At 43.5% G+C, this 17,019-nt stretch overlaps 6 protein-coding genes across 6 annotated transcripts; 3 read left to right on the forward strand and 3 right to left on the reverse strand.

The window, feature by feature from the left end:
* Nucleotides 1–4,248: 4,248 nt before the first annotated feature.
* Nucleotides 4,249–5,052, forward strand: LOC138412486 (histone H1-like). The gene has a single exon (XM_069536456.1). It carries the CDS (start codon nucleotides 4,373–4,375, stop codon nucleotides 4,994–4,996), a length of 624 nt encoding a protein of 207 aa, XP_069392557.1. The 5' UTR covers nucleotides 4,249–4,372; the 3' UTR covers nucleotides 4,997–5,052.
* A 1,715-nt stretch (nucleotides 5,053–6,767) lies between these two features.
* LOC138412496 (histone H2A) lies at nucleotides 6,768–7,235 on the reverse strand. The gene has a single exon (XM_069536467.1). It carries the CDS (start codon nucleotides 7,214–7,216, stop codon nucleotides 6,830–6,832), a length of 387 nt encoding a protein of 128 aa, XP_069392568.1. The 5' UTR covers nucleotides 7,217–7,235; the 3' UTR covers nucleotides 6,768–6,829.
* Nucleotides 7,236–7,530: 295 nt separating this feature from the next.
* On the forward strand, nucleotides 7,531–8,074 carry LOC138412488 (histone H3). The gene has a single exon (XM_069536458.1). The coding sequence runs from the start codon at nucleotides 7,549–7,551 to the stop codon at nucleotides 7,957–7,959; it is 411 nt and encodes a 136-aa protein (XP_069392559.1). The 5' UTR covers nucleotides 7,531–7,548; the 3' UTR covers nucleotides 7,960–8,074.
* Nucleotides 8,075–10,839: 2,765 nt separating this feature from the next.
* On the reverse strand, nucleotides 10,840–11,214 carry LOC138412290 (histone H2B). The gene has a single exon (XM_069535829.1). The coding sequence runs from the start codon at nucleotides 11,212–11,214 to the stop codon at nucleotides 10,840–10,842; it is 375 nt and encodes a 124-aa protein (XP_069391930.1).
* A 3,043-nt stretch (nucleotides 11,215–14,257) lies between these two features.
* LOC138412487 (histone H3-like) lies at nucleotides 14,258–15,057 on the reverse strand. The gene has a single exon (XM_069536457.1). It carries the CDS (start codon nucleotides 15,001–15,003, stop codon nucleotides 14,389–14,391), a length of 615 nt encoding a protein of 204 aa, XP_069392558.1. The 5' UTR covers nucleotides 15,004–15,057; the 3' UTR covers nucleotides 14,258–14,388.
* Nucleotides 15,025–15,615, forward strand: LOC138412497 (histone H2A). Its single transcript, XM_069536468.1, has one exon. It carries the CDS (start codon nucleotides 15,127–15,129, stop codon nucleotides 15,511–15,513), a length of 387 nt encoding a protein of 128 aa, XP_069392569.1. The 5' UTR covers nucleotides 15,025–15,126; the 3' UTR covers nucleotides 15,514–15,615.
* The last annotated feature ends 1,404 nt before the right edge of the window (nucleotides 15,616–17,019 follow it).

Below are 17,019 nucleotides of genomic sequence, written 5' to 3' on the forward strand. Positions count from 1 at the left end.
CCGTTGTGTTGTTGAGCTGTTGAAAGTGAGTTTATCCACCGAAGCCGTACAGAGTGCGGCCCTGTCTCTTCAGAGCATACACCACGTCCATGGCGGTCACGGTCTTCCTCTTGGCGTGCTCGGTGTAGGTGACAGCATCGCGGATGACATTCTCCAGGAAAACCTTCAACACGCCGCGGGTCTCCTCGTAGATCAGACCGGAGATACGCTTCACTCCGCCACGGCGAGCCAGGCGGCGGATGGCGGGCTTGGTGATTCCCTGGATGTTATCACGGAGAACTTTGCGGTGACGCTTTGCGCCTCCTTTACCGAGACCTTTTCCTCCCTTTCCTCGTCCAGACATTTCTCTTCAGTCAGATGAGATCTAGTCAATGGTGTGATCCGCGGGAATCACAGCTATTCATAGCCTGCATGAGGACGTGCTAGAAGACAGAGGAGTACTAGTTCCGCCTCCATCTTCGCTGATAATAAACTCTTTGGTGCGCTAGCGCCCCCACAGGACTTTGGATGTAGGACGGTAGATATTAAGGTTTCATTTAAACAGTAACAATACGAGAATCAACTGTAGGTTCTGAAGTCATATCAGATGAAAGACCAGAGGAGAGGAAGTGTTGATGACGAGCTTCGACTATTGAGAATCTGTCTGTAATTTCACCAGCTACCAACCAGATGCTGGTTAACATTTGTGTTGCAGCAGGTCAGTTTGTCCACACTACCAGCCACTCTGGCAGATAATAAACCACCACTTCAAGATCTCGTCCAGTTAGTTGGCAGGAAGAATATTTGAAAGGGAATCTCTGAGAGCAAGTAACTTTGCCTTTAACACAGCTTCCTGCCTTGTCTGTCACTTTTCTTTCTGTTTCTTTCCGTAGTTCTAAACATTTAGGTTTGTGTGTGCAAGTTCAACTTATACAAGCTAATACAGCCAGCCAAGTTCTCCAGAGTTCTTTATCCTGGATAAAGCTGGACACACACACCATTTTATTTAAGTAACAGTGATTGGTATGAGTTTTGAAAGAAAGCCATGGTGTTCCAAACGTTAATGTTTGCAGGTACACAATGTTGACTGGTCACCTGTTCCTGAACAATGCAAGATACATGCAACTCCCCCAGAGCCTCAGATCAACACATTCAACAGCAGCCACATCTGCCCCTGGACACAAGCAACAACCAGCTCCCAGAACAATCACAACCAGTCTGTGTCGAATGCAACAAGCATTATACTGCTACAGAATGATTACAGAGAGAACTAATAAAAGAGGATATGTGAATAACTAGACATTAGTTCAATGATGTTCAATGTCTATATCATATGTCAGAACAAGAGCAAGAGTGTGATTGAAAGAGTGAGTGGGTTTAATTACATGTACAGTGAAACCAATTGAATCTATTAATTGTCCAGACATCACACGTGATGGTGATGGTCACCCCACTGTGCATGTACAAAGCAGTGGGGGGGTCCTGTCAGCATGACCCAGTGCAGCCTCTCCAGTAGAGTCTTTGATTCTCTCTTTCCAGAGGGAGGACCGCTGTGGAGGGAATCGAACACAGAGCACACTTACAGAGACAAGCTGCTGGAAATCAGGACCGGTACACTGTCACTAAGCAAACCAAGCTTCAATCAAGAAGCTTAAATCTAAATGATCGAGAGTTGTGCACTGATTAAGTGTTGCACTCTCTGTCTGTGTTACAGCAGGACAAGATGTATAATGTCCTCTATTCTACACATTCATCTTTCAAATACTTCTTCCCTGTCAAAGCCTGGTGGCTGCATTACCCACAATCCAACTCAAATGCCAATTGTTATGCTACAAGCAGCTAAGGCTAATAATGGTTCTGCATGCTTCATGGCTGCACGTTGCATTGCAGCGAGGGAGGTAAGGTCAGTGGAATAAGCAGATAATGACCCTGATGATGAAGTAGAGGCAGCTGTACCACAGTGATGGATCGAAACAGGAAAAGAACAGTCAGCAATTTGGGAAATGCTTGTGTTCTTACTACACAAGAAGATCTGTGGTGAGCTGAAGATGAACCCTAAACATCAGACAATATCAGAGTTATGGAACAGAATCAGGAAGTGAAACAAGCTTGATAACCTTAAACCACTGTTATTTAACTGTGTTATAGACACACCTGGCACTCACACTGCTCCAGTGTTTAAGAGACGCTAAAATGATGATGTAGAAACACACAACCGCTTTCTGATTTGTGGTTAAAAAATTAAAACAACTGCTTACATGAATAAGAGATGAGATTGTATTCAAGCGATCTGCTACAATCCTACAACTAACAATCAAAGACTTCCTGTTCCAGCACGTGCATCACCCTTGTATACGAGTTGTCACATGATATGTGTTTTCATGCTTGTTAGTATTGATGGGGGATTAAAACTAATACGGAGAGAAATATTGGTGTGAACAAAAATCGTTTTAATTTGAAAACCCTTTTTTCAAAGCTCCATGGGATCCTCTAAGAATATTGATGTCATGTTTCAAATGAATTGATTGGTCAGTGAGTGGAACTTTTATACAGGTTGATCTCTTATCTCCAATTTAACCTGCTCCAGAGCAGGTTAGCCGTTCAGCATAAGTTACCATGGTGATTTACACCGATAAGATGTGAACAAGCTTTGTATGACTGGAAAACCTGAATTTATCCTGAATTTATCGCGATAAGAGCAGGTTTGGCCTCGTAGTACAGGCCCTGGTCATAGATCCCCCAACTGACAATCTTGGTTATCTTTTCCTTTCATTCCTCATCCATCTGTATTTTGCTCCAGCACTGGATTCAGTTTTACTGTGAGAGTGTGTCACTCTCTTGGCATTTGGTTTATGTCAAGAGCCCCCTGTCTTGTGTCAGTCCATTTGTGTTTACCTGCGTAGCCCTGTAGGCTGAAAGCTCTGCGGTCTCTGACGGACTGTAATCCAACCCTGGCAGCCTCCGTATCACTCACTGCAGCAAGGTCCAGTTTAGCAGAAATGACCTATCCTATGTGATTCACATGATACCTTTAGAAGGGATTCACTCATTAGATGGTACACTATGTTGTCCATATTATACTCTGAATAGATACATTGTAACTAGACTTAACTATATTAAATGAGTAGTCCGAAGCTTTTCAAAATTATCTCTATCTCCAGCAATATACTCATATGAATAAAACAATGTTTTTATGGAACATGGATCATTGTGATATAGCATCATCACCATCCCACAAAAAATCCGATATCTAGTGCAAATTTCATATTTTTTAATCAGTAAGACAAAAAACCTAAGAACCCCTAGTGAAAAGACTCAAGGCATTTTAAACAAATGGTTTATCAAATGTGTAGTACTTCAGTCATTTCTACTGTGACACACCATATGTCCATAACACGGTTGACAAAGAAAATACTTTGAATGTTTATTTTCATTTAAATATTTTAAAAGTCATGAGAGATTAAGCTTGCCAAATGATGGATTTAGCACACTATGGGGATATATTATGGGAACAACTAAACTATTTAGCAAAGAAAGCTAAAGTTATTGGTTGATATGATGTGTAGTCCTAATTATGCAATGACTCATTTACCAAATCTGACAGCAGGAAAAACAACCAAATGCAGTATAACATACACATTTTCTAATAAATGATGGAACCTGTTGACTTTTTGTATTAAATGAAAGAGAAATGTGGCCCAATATTAATGTGATCATAGTTTGAAGTTAATATTTAGTCAAATTGACAGATCCAACCCATGGACATGAAATGTAGCTCTAATTATAGAATGACTCTCCAGCATCCTCAGCATGAAACGTTCACGGCTCTGATAGAAAGTCTGGCTCCACTTCACCATGAGCCTCGGCCATCAGCGGTGTGTTTGCTGCCTGCACAATAACCTGACTTTCTTCCAAAGGATCATCAGCAGGTGCTTGTTTTGACTCGGTCTCTCTGAACAAACATGTGGAGCAGCTGGGAGACGGATGTTGGTGGAGCTGTGGTGCTTTTCAAGTCATTTTAGGAGAGAAACGAGTGGGAAAAGCCGCCGAGCAGCGCTGCTCACCGCGGTGAACGGGTGAGGTTTGGAGGCTCCACCGACAAAATGCAGAGAGCATCAGAGCTCTTCATGACTTCAATATGAAGACACACAAGTCCGCTACCTGCTTCCTCACTGTCAGCCTCCAGCACCGCTCACCCACTGATGTTTCACTCGTTTATCAGTGAAGAGAAAACACAAGTGTCTCGGCGTTCACACTGCACACAGGAGCCACGGCTGGATTGAGTCTCCACGGTTCTCATGGTGTGTTCAAGTACCGCCTCCCGATCGGGACTTTTCATCAGTCCGGTCACTCACTCCGATAGTTCCTCGTTGTTCTAAACTCAGAGACAAAGATGGCAGAAGTCCCTCCAGCTCCAGCCCCCGCCCCGGCCAAAGCGGCCAAGAAGAAGGTTGTGAAACCGAAGAAGGTCTGCCCCAGCGTCAGGGAGATCATCATCGAAGCCGTGTCCGCGTCCAAGGAGCGGAGCGGCGTGTCAGCGGCCGCCCTCAAGAAGGCTCTGGCTGCCGGAGGCTACGATGTGGAGAAGAACAAGTCCCGCGTCAACACTGCCATCAAGGGCCTGGTGATCAAGGGGACTCTGGTCCAGACCAAGGGAACCGGGGCCTCCGGCTCGTTCAAGATGAACAAGAAGGTGGAGCCCAAGGTGAAGAAGCCGGTCAAGAAGGCCGCTCTCAAAGTGAAGAAGCCCGCCGCCAAGAAACCCCTAGCGGCTAAAAAGGCCAAAGCAGCGGCAGCCAAGAAGCCAGCAGCCGCTAAAAAGTCCCCGAAGAAGGCGACGAAACCAGCAGCGGCCAAGAAAGCAGCCAAGAGCCCCAAGAAGGTGGCGAAGAGCCCTAAGAAGGTGGCAGTCAAGAGCCCCAAGAAGGTGGCGAAAAAGGCTCCTGCAGCCAAGAAAGCCCCCGCGAAGAAGGCTGCCAAACCCAAAGTGAAGAAGACAGCAGCCAAGAAGAAGTGAGCTGTCCTCACTGTGAAACATGTTCATCCTGCTAAAAGGCTCTTTTAAGAGCCACACACGTCGATCCACAAAGAGCTGCTTCCTCATCAAACATCACCACTGTCACTCACTGGCAACACATATGTAGAGACTGACTTCTTAACTAAAGAGAGTCGAGTTAGATAGAAACATGTTCAATATTTATTTGTTACAATGCCAAGTTATTTAATGTCAAATACTTTAAATACATTTAAAATATCTTTAGACACTGAAGGAGAAGCAGACTACTACTGACACACACACACTGTGCAACATCATGTACATCGATTTCAGCTTTACATCATATATTTATACTTTAGAATTTCTTCTTAAGAATTATTCATTTGTCATATTTGGTTGTGTAGAAACATATTTATTGTCTTACTGTATATTTATATTTGTAAACGCAAAATAATGAGTCAATTATTGACTTTGAGCTGCTTAGAATTGTCGATGTCCACTTTGCATGATAATATGTAGTAACATCCGGATTCCAAGAGATGGCGCTGCACTACAATATGTGAACCAGAACACCGTCCACTACCATGATGAAGTCTCCTACATGTCCTGTCAGAAGCTTTGTTTTCCAGTAGGTCAGCTGCTCCTGTTTTAATCTCATCTAATGATTCAAACACTAAGTTAATTTGTTTCATGTAAATATCAACAGATCTTGTGTGGAAGTAAATCTAAGTAACTCCCACCTGAAGATTGTTTTTCAAATCTTGACTATGACTCTGCTTGGGTGTGTCCACATATAGTCATTTACACCCAGTGCTCATATGTAATTGCTCAATAGCAATTTAGTTTTTCAGATTTAAAAAAAAGTTTCTTTCAAATCATAATCATTTTACCTTTTTATCTAAACCTCTCGAACCCTATCCTGACTTGTTCTCTCCACCTTGACAACAGCCCTGTGTAGGTGTGTTCACACACTTGGAGCTCACGTTAAAACCACGTCTGACTAAGGCTACTAACTTTCAGAATATAATTTTAAACTACTAAATTAGACACATTGTTTCAGGACCATGGACAGAGCAGTTAGTTGTGTTTAAGTGCTGCACTTCAACAGTTTGTTTCTCTGAATGGATGTTGTGGAGCAGAGCGCAGCCACTTTACACTTCAAGTCTATGTGGAAACAGGCTACACATTTCAATACACACGTAGGGGAGAACAGAGTAAGATGAAGCAGTCAGTCACGCAAAGTGAATTCATCATGTTCATAACCTCAAAATAACTGTTGATCTGAGTTACTGTGTGAACCAGTTTTGTGAAAATGGTGCATGTGGGATAAATTGAGTCATTGCTCACTTAATTCTAACACATATACAAACTGTAAAAGTTTATGTATGTGTTAAAATGTGTATTTAATGGATACCTTGTTGGCTAATGTCATGTTCAAGTCACACAAACATGTTAACTACACAAAAGTACATGTACATTCTGTCTGTATCTAACACAAAAAGGTCAGAATTTAACCCTTACTAAAATGTTTGAGTAACATGTTGAACAACAGTAAACAACCATATGGTTTTACTTAAAACGTTTTTGCCTTTGTTAAATTGCTGGAATATATGTTGTACCAGTTATTAATGTGGCACCATTTACCCATAGAGTGTAAATCTGAAACAATACTAATCACATGCTTTATCAGCTATGGGTACCCAACAACCTGAGGTATAACTTCTGTTCCTTGTTTGTTCAGTACTTGTGTATTTTCGAAGTTAGATTAGGACATGAGGAGACTTGCTCTTTACCAGAGGTGAGTGTGTGGCTCTTAAAAGAGCCTTTGTGTTGGAAGTTTCCAGCAGCTTCGCTTTACTTGGACTTGGCGGCCTTCTCGGTCTTCTTGGGCAACAGAACAGCCTGGATGTTGGGCAGCACGCCGCCCTGAGCGATGGTCACTCCGCCCAGGAGTTTGTTGAGCTCCTCGTCGTTGCGGACGGCCAGCTGCAGGTGGCGGGGGATGATACGGGTCTTCTTGTTGTCGCGGGCGGCGTTTCCAGCCAGCTCCAGGATCTCAGCGGTCAGGTACTCCAGCACAGCCGCCAGGTAGACGGGGGCGCCGGCACCGACGCGCTGAGCATAGTTGCCTTTACGCAGCAGCCTGTGAACACGACCGACGGGGAACTGGAGCCCAGCGCGGGACGAGCGGGTCTTTGCCTTCGCTCTTGCCTTTCCGCCTGTTTTGCCTCTTCCGGACATTTTCAAATCGTTTCCTGAAACACGTTAAGAGAAACTGCGGCAACCAGCTCGAACCCTCGCTTATATGTCAGCGGATCGCGCGGGAGCAGAGAAGAAGCCTCCAGCGGAGCAGGGGAGGTCGTTATGCACTTTTCTCCAATAAGCAGCGGGGACTCAGGCGGTGGGTCGCTCCTTTGGGCGGAGCTGAGCTCCAGGAGGAGCCTCTCACCAATCAGGACCCGGGGATCTGAAATTGCGTCACCATTTCGCGTCAAGCTCCGTTGTTTAAAAGCAGAGTGTCGCTGCTCGCCTCGACTTCACTTTTTCTCCCGATCAGAGAAAGAAAACCTAAAATGGCAAGAACCAAGCAGACCGCTCGTAAATCCACCGGAGGCAAAGCCCCCAGGAAGCAGCTGGCCACCAAGGCTGCGCGTAAGAGCGCCCCGGCCACCGGCGGCGTGAAGAAGCCTCACCGTTACAGGCCCGGTACCGTGGCTCTGAGAGAGATCCGTCGCTACCAGAAATCTACGGAGCTGCTGATCCGCAAGCTGCCCTTCCAGCGCCTGGTCAGAGAAATCGCTCAGGATTTCAAGACCGACCTGCGCTTCCAGAGCTCCGCTGTCATGGCTCTGCAGGAGGCCAGCGAGGCTTACCTGGTCGGCCTGTTCGAGGACACCAACCTGTGCGCCATCCACGCCAAGAGGGTGACCATCATGCCCAAGGACATCCAGCTGGCCCGCCGCATCCGCGGAGAGAGAGCTTAAACTGCTACTGCTGCTGCTCCACTCACGATAACAACGGCTCTTTTAAGAGCCACTTCACTGCACTCAAGACAAAACTCCTCCGCTGCTCTCACTAGTTACTGACTGATCATAGCTCTAGAAGCTTTCATCACCAAATAATCAACTTATATACGTGATGTTGCTCATGAAAGTCATAGCATTTAATTTATTCAATTAAAAGACTAATAATGTGAATAAACAATTTAACTTTCAATCACACTCTAGATCTGTCAGACCATTTTTTTTAAATTTACAATAACAGACAACACTGATTCTGGACAGACATTATATTATTGTCTGTGTTGATCAGATTAGAGATGGGATTTATGGATCTTTGGAGGGAGCTGAATATTTGGGATCTGGTCATTTCAAAGAGCCATTTAAAAGACTGGCTCATTTGGCTCATTTTTATATTAATTCACTTTTAAGAAGCCAGCCTGGGTTAATTCATTTTATCCTGGAAATAATCACAGGGAGGAATGATGGGCTGAGATTTGGATCTGACCAATTTTGAACTCAGATTTCCCACCAATATTTCAGTTTGAATTATTCTGAAATATTGATTATGGCTTCATTTGACACGTGTGGACAAGATTTTAAAGTCTGATATGGATTAATTGTAAATATTCCACTGCTATATCCCTCTGAATTGACAGTAATATCCCTATTTACCCTCTATATAAAGTGTGTGTATGTGTGTAAAACTACTTTGACTTGTGTTATTCATGCAACACCTACGTCTGCCTGATGTGGAGGCAGAAGTACTGGCACTCTCCACTTCATCGTCAGAGTCATGCTCTCTCCTCACTGAGATTTTAACAGTGGGGTGTTGGGTTTTAAAATGCCTGTGCAAATTGTTTGTGGAGCCAGATTTAAATGAAATTAACTTCAGGCAAATATAGCACTTAGCATTTCTGTCTGCCTCAAGCGAGAAGTGCATCTGAATGCTGCTCCTTTTCCTTGGGCTCATTTTGCAGAACGACGACGGACGGTCCTCCCCCTCTTTCAGGCTGCTGTTCACTGCACTGCCGACTCAGAAGCACTCGCTTTTTTTTTTTTTTCTTTGTTTTTCACTGAGGCCCTCACATGAAGGGAGCATGCACAACGTGAACTTGTTGCTTAAGTGCTCCTCCCCATGCTCTCTCCGTCTCACTCACTGGAGGAGCTTGTGTGAGCAACTGTGAACCATAGGTGTGAACTCAAGGAGAGAGAAAAAAAAGAACGGCTCCCAACCAAACGCGACTCGGTTCCCATCGTTCATGTTAATGAGCCAGACAAAATATTTGGTTTGTTCGTGAACGTCAAAACTCTAGATCAGATAACACTGTAAACATCTTTCAACAATCAACTCCTGACATTTCATCCACAGCCATGTGTCAGTACAATAGAGGAACGTTATCAAAAGTTCACTCACACTGTTGATTCAATGATCAATGTAATGAAGGGTGGGGGCAGATCTCGCAAATCTCGAAACAGTAAAAGAGTAAAACAGCATAAGAGTGATTATATATGGTTCACATAAGGAACAGAGGTCAGAAGGTGACTTGACACAGATAACAGACCTGCACCTGAAAGCATGAAATATGTAACAAAATAATCCAATAAATATATACATTGCAATCCATGTTTTTGAAATTACTGGTCTTTATAATGAGATTATTAAGGCAAGTGAGCTGCCATTTCAGTGACTGAGGTTACGACAGCAAGACAAACTGTGCAAGACGCCCTTGATCTGATCTTCCAAGATGAGGAAGCAGATATTGATTTGAAGGAGGATGTGTCAGAGCAGGAAGACAACATGGAGGAAAACTACGTTTCGTTTCCGTTCTGATGACGACATTTATATCTTCTGACATATGACATTAAAAATGAAACAATATTTCCTACTAGTCCTCTTCTGTCCGACCATTATTAATGTACAACTATTGACAACACTGAGAAGCTACAATTTCATGAGCTTCTTTACAAATACAATTATAACCACCAGGGAAAACATCCACCACCTCCTCCCCATGAATAACACACATCACTGATTCTTGAGACATGGGACAAAACACGTGCAGGTGTGTACCCCAGCTCATATGCTACACCTTGCCATTTATGTTAGTACCTGTTGTTAACTTTTGATATAAAACCTAAAAACAGGCTATATATTGAAAGTTAACATTATGATAAAGACATTAAGAAAACTATTATAACATTATGATAATGCTGTATCATTTACATGCACTTGTTTGTTAGAAATTACTGCAACATGGAAACATTTGTTATGTTCCATTAAGACAAATAGTAGATGTTCAAATATCAAAGTGATTTATATTCTTCTGATCTGAATCTTTTCATTATTTGAAGAACAGTTAATGACACCAGTGTATTACTATACAAATACATTAGTCCTTCATGTGTGGAACATGTATCTTAAATAATTCAGTGCGTGGACACTGGACAAGAAAACTAATTTAATATGGTTTATATAGTGTCCAGTGTGTAAGATTACACTAAATGGAACTATTCCAGATAATTTCGTGTAAAATAAATTCCATATTTTCACTAGTTTGTTTCATCTAAATTGTAATTATTCTTTTATATTAGTCCAGACTGGACAAATTAAACACCTTTGCATTTATATGACAACTGAAGCTACAACTGGTTCCCTTTCATGTCTGGAAGGAGAGGGTGAGGGATGGGACCGTAAGTATTAAACTCAACCATGACTGAATTCACCACAGTTCCAGTATTAGTGTAAAGTGGCTATTTGAGTGTTGGTGCACATGTTGTTCGAGTCAGGACAGTTTGTCTCCATAGAGAAAGTGTGTGGCTCTTAAAAGAGCCGTTGGTTTGATATCGTGTCTCCAGAGTGGTTTACTTGGAGCTGGTGTACTTGGTCACGGCCTTGGTGCCCTCAGACACGGCGTGTTTAGCCAGCTCACCGGGCAGCAGCAGGCGGACGGCGGTCTGAATCTCCCTGGAGGTGATGGTGGAGCGCTTGTTGTAATGAGCCAGACGAGAGGCCTCACCGGCGATGCGCTCGAAGATGTCGCTCACGAAGGAGTTCATGATGCCCATGGCCTTGGAGGAGATCCCAGTGTCGGGGTGGACCTGCTTCAGCACCTTGTACACGTAGATGGCGTAGCTCTCCTTCCTGCTCTTTCTCCTCTTCTTTCCGCCCTTACCGGGGGCCTTCGTCACCGCTTTCTTGGAGCCCTTCTTGGGCGCGGACTTCGCTGGTTCAGGCATCGTCACGATAATACTCGATCAAATGAATGAAGTCGTCAGTGAACAGGCTGTATTTGAACACAACACATGTAAAGTTGCTGTGCTGTTCCCTCTCTGTGATTGGCTGAATGTTGATCGTCAGTGTAACAGCAGTGGGCGTGTCTCCATGTCCAGAGTCCATTATTCTGCTGCTGACAGAGGTTGAACTGTAGAGATGAACTGGAACATTTGGGGGGTTAAGAAATGCATGATGTCTGAAACTATATATGTTCTTATAATTGATGTTAGTATCACATTAGTATCATTTCAAACTATCTGAACTAAAGCGACCTGATAAACACACTGCTCTAAATATTAAGGGAACACTTGATCGTCACAGTAAAACACCAAGTCAGTTAAACTTCAGGTTTATTAATCTGTTCATTTAGATTGAACTGAATATAATTATTGTCTTCATTATAACAACCAGTCTGACGGAGCTTAAATGTGATGGTTACACAAGTATTCCTGGTCTCCCTCCCGTCTCTCTCTTTGTGTCCCCAACACCTTAGTTAAGTTGATTCATGTGTTTATGGTAATTTACATAAATGTTTACAATGTTGACTGTTGAGTTATTTACTTGTGTACGTTTCCACATGTAACTATTTAGCTTCTTTAGAACAGTAACAATGTGTTGATGCCAGGACATTGATATCTCAAGTATTGTTACTTCAAACTGGGTTAGAAAGACATGCTATTGTTGTTGGGGAGGAACAACACAGCCCTCTGAGTGCAAAGTGTTCTTATAGAAAAGTACTGCTGGGAAGGAGCCATGAAAAGTCAAGGAGGATTACAGGTGTAAAATAAAACATATTTTCTATTCAGAAAAACAAACATATTATTTCATGGAGTACAGCAGGATCTGTGGGTTTTAACAAATGAATCAAGTTCCACTCCACCACCCATCGTATGACTGTGGTCCAGTCTGCATCCTCTTTCTGGACAGTCACATAAGAACATGATACTTTACCAATCTGAGATAGTGAAGGTTCAATATCTATATTAGAGTTAAGATGTAAATGTGGATATGAATGTTGTGTTTTTATTTATGTTGGGTGGAAACTCACTACAGAGAGAAACAGAGGCAAATTAGTTTCATTCACGTGGTAACATGGTTTATATATGGATAATTACTAAGATCACAATTCCATCAATGATCAGACCCTGATTGATTGTTGTTCTCTGGAAGAACTAGTGATGAGTGTTGAGCAGAGGATGTGAGCTCTTATTGACTCAGTGTGTGGCTCTTAAAAGAGCCGTTGTGTTGTTGAGCTGTTGAAAGTGAGTTTATCCACCGAAGCCGTACAGAGTGCGGCCCTGTCTCTTCAGAGCATACACCACGTCCATGGCGGTCACGGTCTTCCTCTTGGCGTGCTCGGTGTAGGTGACAGCATCGCGGATGACATTCTCCAGGAAAACCTTCAACACGCCGCGGGTCTCCTCGTAGATCAGACCGGAGATACGCTTCACTCCGCCACGGCGAGCCAGGCGGCGGATGGCGGGCTTGGTGATTCCCTGGATGTTATCACGGAGAACTTTGCGGTGACGCTTTGCGCCTCCTTTACCGAGACCTTTTCCTCCCTTTCCTCGTCCAGACATTTCTCTTCAGTCAGATGAGATCTAGTCAATAGTGTGATCCGCGAGAATCACAGCTATTCAAAGTCAGCTTGAGGACGTGGTAGAAGACAGAGGCGGCCGTATTCCTCCTCTGTGGATCCGCTGATAATAAAATCTTTGGTACGCTAGCGCCCCCACAGGACTTTGGATGTAGGATGGTAGATATTAAGGTTTCATTTAAACAGTAACAATACGAGAATCAGCTGTAGGTTCTGAAGTCATATCAGATGAAAGACCAGAGGAGAGGAAGTGTTGATGACGAGCTTCAACTATTGAGAATCTGTCTGTAATTTCACCAGGTGCTTGTCTGACTTGTGGTGGGGGTGTGATTGGTATGAGTTTGTAAAGAAAGCCATGGTGTTCCAAACATTAATGTTTGCAGGTACACAATGTTGACTGGTCACCTGTTCCTGAACAATGCAAGATACATGCAACTCCCCCAGAGCCTCAGATCAACACATTCAAGAGCAGCCACATCTGCCCCTGGACACAAGCAACAACCAGCTCCCAGAACAATCACAACCAGTCTGTGTCGAATGCAACAAGCATTATACTGCTACAGAATAATTACAGAGAGAACTAATAAAACTGAATATGTGAATAACTAGAAATCATAATGTATGAACTGCAATGATCCCATGTAATGCACAAAGTTTACTCACTCATCTCATCCTTTGAGTCATTTTAATCACAGCAATTTAAAACCTCCAGGAAACTTTTATAATACAATGTTTATACAAGTGTATGTTTCAAGTATGTCATGTTTGTTGCTGACTACTAAAATAGCCCTTTATCTAAATCTTTGTCCAGGATCAGAGTTGCTGATAATTGTAAATTAAAAATGGTCAGACAGAAAAAAATATATGGGGGAAATATTATTAGATATTTAATGTCTATGTCATATGTCAGAACAAGAGCAAGAGTGTGATTGAAACAGTGAGTTGGTTTCATTACATTTACAGTGAAAATGAATCTATTAATGAATTAAATGATGAAGACTGTTATTGAGATCAACATGAACATTGAAATCATTTATTATTAGGACTTTATCAGTCCTAAGAACCAGCACAGATACAAATTCAGAGTATGGGCCAGAAGATCATAACTGATGTCTACATCACTATTACTTTTCTATTCATTAAATGTATTACTAACTTCTTCATTCAGCTTGTGATAACGTTCCTCTGTTGTACTGACACATGGCTGTGAATGATATGTCAGAGGAGTTGATTCTTGACATATGTTGACAGTGTAATCTGATCAACACAGACAAAAAATATAAATTCTGTCCAGAATCAGTGTGGTCTGTAATTGAAAATTTAAAAAATGGTCTGAAAAGTGAAATTGCTTATTAATGGATTAAATGCTATGACTGTCATGAGAAGCATCACGTATATAAGTTGATTATTTGGTGATGAAAGCTTCTAGAGCTATGATCAGTCAGTAACTAGTGAGAGCAGCGGAGGAGTTTTGTCTTGAGTGCAGTGAAGTGGCTCTTAAAAGAGCCGTTGTTATCGTGAGTGGAGCAGCAGCAGCAGTTTAAGCTCTCTCTCCGCGGATGCGGCGGGCCAGCTGGATGTCCTTGGGCATGATGGTCACCCTCTTGGCGTGGATGGCGCACAGGTTGGTGTCCTCGAACAGGCCGACCAGGTAAGCCTCGCTGGCCTCCTGCAGAGCCATGACAGCGGAGCTCTGGAAGCGCAGGTCGGTCTTGAAATCCTGAGCGATTTCTCTGACCAGGCGCTGGAAGGGCAGCTTGCGGATCAGCAGCTCCGTAGATTTCTGGTAGCGACGGATCTCTCTCAGAGCCACGGTACCGGGCCTGTAACGGTGAGGCTTCTTCACGCCGCCGGTGGCCGGGGCGCTTTTACGCGCAGCCTTGGTGGCCAGCTGCTTCCTGGGGGCTTTGCCTCCGGTGGATTTACGAGCGGTCTGCTTGGTTCTTGCCATTTTAGGTTTTCTTTCTCTGATCGGGAGAAATGGTGAAGTAGAGCAGCGACACTCTGCTTTTAAACGACGGAGCAAGTCGTGAAATGGTGACGCGGCTTCAGATTCGCGGGTCCTGATTGGTGAGAGGCTCCTCCTGGAGCTCAGCTCCGCCCAAAGGAGCGACCCATCGCCTGAGTCCCCGCTGCTTATTGGAGAAAAGTGCATAACGACCTCCCCTGCTCCGCTGGAGGCTTCTTCTCTGCTCCCGCGCGATCCGCTGACATATAAACGAGGGTTCGAGCTGTTTTCCGCAGTTTCTCTTGACGTGTTTCAGGAAACAAATTGAAAATGTCCGGAAGAGGCAAAACAGGCGGAAAGGCCAGAGCGAAGGCAAAGACCCGCTCGTCCCGCGCTGGGCTCCAGTTCCCCGTCGGTCGTGTTCACAGGCTGCTGCGTAAAGGCAACTATGCTCAGCGCGTCGGTGCCGGCGCCCCCGTCTACCTGGCGGCTGTGCTGGAGTACCTGACCGCTGAGATCCTGGAGCTGGCTGGAAACGCCGCCCGCGACAACAAGAAGACCCGTATCATCCCCCGCCACTTGCAGCTGGCCGTCCGCAACGACGAGGAGCTCAACAAACTCCTGGGCGGAGTGACCATCGCTCAGGGCGGCGTGCTGCCCAACATCCAGGCTGTTCTGTTGCCCAAGAAGACCGAGAAGGCCGCCAAGTCCAAGTAAAGCGAAGCTGCTGGAAACCACCAACACAAAGGCTCTTTTAAGAGCCACACACTCACCTCTGGTAAAGAGCAAGTCTCCTCATGTCCTTCACCAACTTGTAAAATACACATTTACTGAACAAACACGGTACAGAAGTTAGACCTCAAGTTGTTGGGTACCCATAGAAAATAAAGACTCGTGATTATTATTGTTTCAGGACAATGATCCATTCAAAAAAAATAAAAAATTAATTTGACAAATTATTTCAAGTTGTGGGTTAAATGATCATAGTCATGGGTAAATTGAGTCCTCTGTGGGTAAATGATGCCACATTAATAACTGATACAACATATATTCCATCAATTTAACAAAGGCAAAAACGTTTTAAGTTAAAACATATGTTTGTTTACTGTTTTTCAACATGTTACTCAAACATTTTAGTAAGGGTTAAATTCTGACCTTTTTGTGTTAGATACAGAAAGAATGTATGTATACATGTACTTTTGTGTAGTTACAACATGTTTGTGTGACTCGAACATGACATTAGCCAACAAGGTATCCATTAAATACACATTTTAACACATACATACACTTTTACAGTTTGTATGTGTGTAAGAAATCAGTGAGCAATGACTCAATTTATCCCACATGCACCATTTTCACAAAACTGGTTCACACAGTAACTCAGATCAACAGTTATCTTGAGTTTATGAACATGATGAATTCACTTTGCGTGACTGACTGATTCATCTTACTCTGTTCTCCCCTACGTGTGTATTTAAATGTGTAGCTTGTTTCCACAGAGACTTGAAGTGTAAAGCGGCTGCGCTCTGCTCCACAACATCCATTCAGAGAAACAAACTGTTGAAGTACAGCACCTAAACACAACTAACTGCTCTGTCCATGGTCCTGAAACAATGTGTCTAAATTAGTAGTTTAACATTTTATTCTGAAAGTTGTGAACACACCTACACAGGGCTGTTGTCAAGGTGGAGAGAACAAGTCAGGATAGGGTTGGAGAGGTTTAGATACAAAGGTAAAGAGATTATGATTTGAAAGAAACTCTTTTAAATCTGAAAAACTAAATTGCTATTGAGCAATTACATGTGAGCACTGGGTGTAAATGACTATATGTGGACACACCCGAGCAGAGTCATAGTCAAGATTTGAAAAACAATCTTCAGGTGGGAGTTACTTAGATTTACTTCCACACAAGATCTGTTGATATTTACATGAAACAAATTAACTTAGTGTTTGAATCATTAGATGAGAATAAAACAGGAGCAGCTGACCTACTGGAAAACAAAGCTTCTGACAGGACATGTAGGAGACTTCATCATGGTAGTGGACGGTGTTCTGGTTCACAGATTAGGAGGGCAGCGCCATCTCTTGGTTCCCTCGTGTTACTACATCTCATCACAGTGGCACCACTCGGAGAGCATGAGTGCTCAGTGTGAGTAAGATGCTGTGATCTCATTATCTCTCCCACATGTCTCTCGTGTCACCCCAACCAGTCGAGGCAGATGG

Source organism: Paralichthys olivaceus, chromosome 12 (genome assembly GCF_024713975.1).
Source record: "Paralichthys olivaceus isolate ysfri-2021 chromosome 12, ASM2471397v2, whole genome shotgun sequence".
NCBI lineage: Eukaryota > Metazoa > Chordata > Actinopteri > Pleuronectiformes > Paralichthyidae > Paralichthys > Paralichthys olivaceus.

What these genes read in the sequence shown, in the direction of transcription:
- LOC138412486 (XM_069536456.1), top strand. Translation starts at nt 4,373, where the DNA reads ATGGCAGAAGTCCCTCCAGCTCCAGCCCCCGCCCCGGCCAAAGCGGCC.
- LOC138412496 (XM_069536467.1), bottom strand. Translation starts at nt 7,216, where the DNA reads ATGTCCGGAAGAGGCAAAACAGGCGGAAAGGCAAGAGCGAAGGCAAAG.
- LOC138412488 (XM_069536458.1), top strand. Translation starts at nt 7,549, where the DNA reads ATGGCAAGAACCAAGCAGACCGCTCGTAAATCCACCGGAGGCAAAGCC.
- LOC138412290 (XM_069535829.1), bottom strand. Translation starts at nt 11,214, where the DNA reads ATGCCTGAACCAGCGAAGTCCGCGCCCAAGAAGGGCTCCAAGAAAGCG.
- LOC138412487 (XM_069536457.1), bottom strand. Translation starts at nt 15,003, where the DNA reads ATGCACTTTTCTCCAATAAGCAGCGGGGACTCAGGCGATGGGTCGCTC.
- LOC138412497 (XM_069536468.1), top strand. Translation starts at nt 15,127, where the DNA reads ATGTCCGGAAGAGGCAAAACAGGCGGAAAGGCCAGAGCGAAGGCAAAG.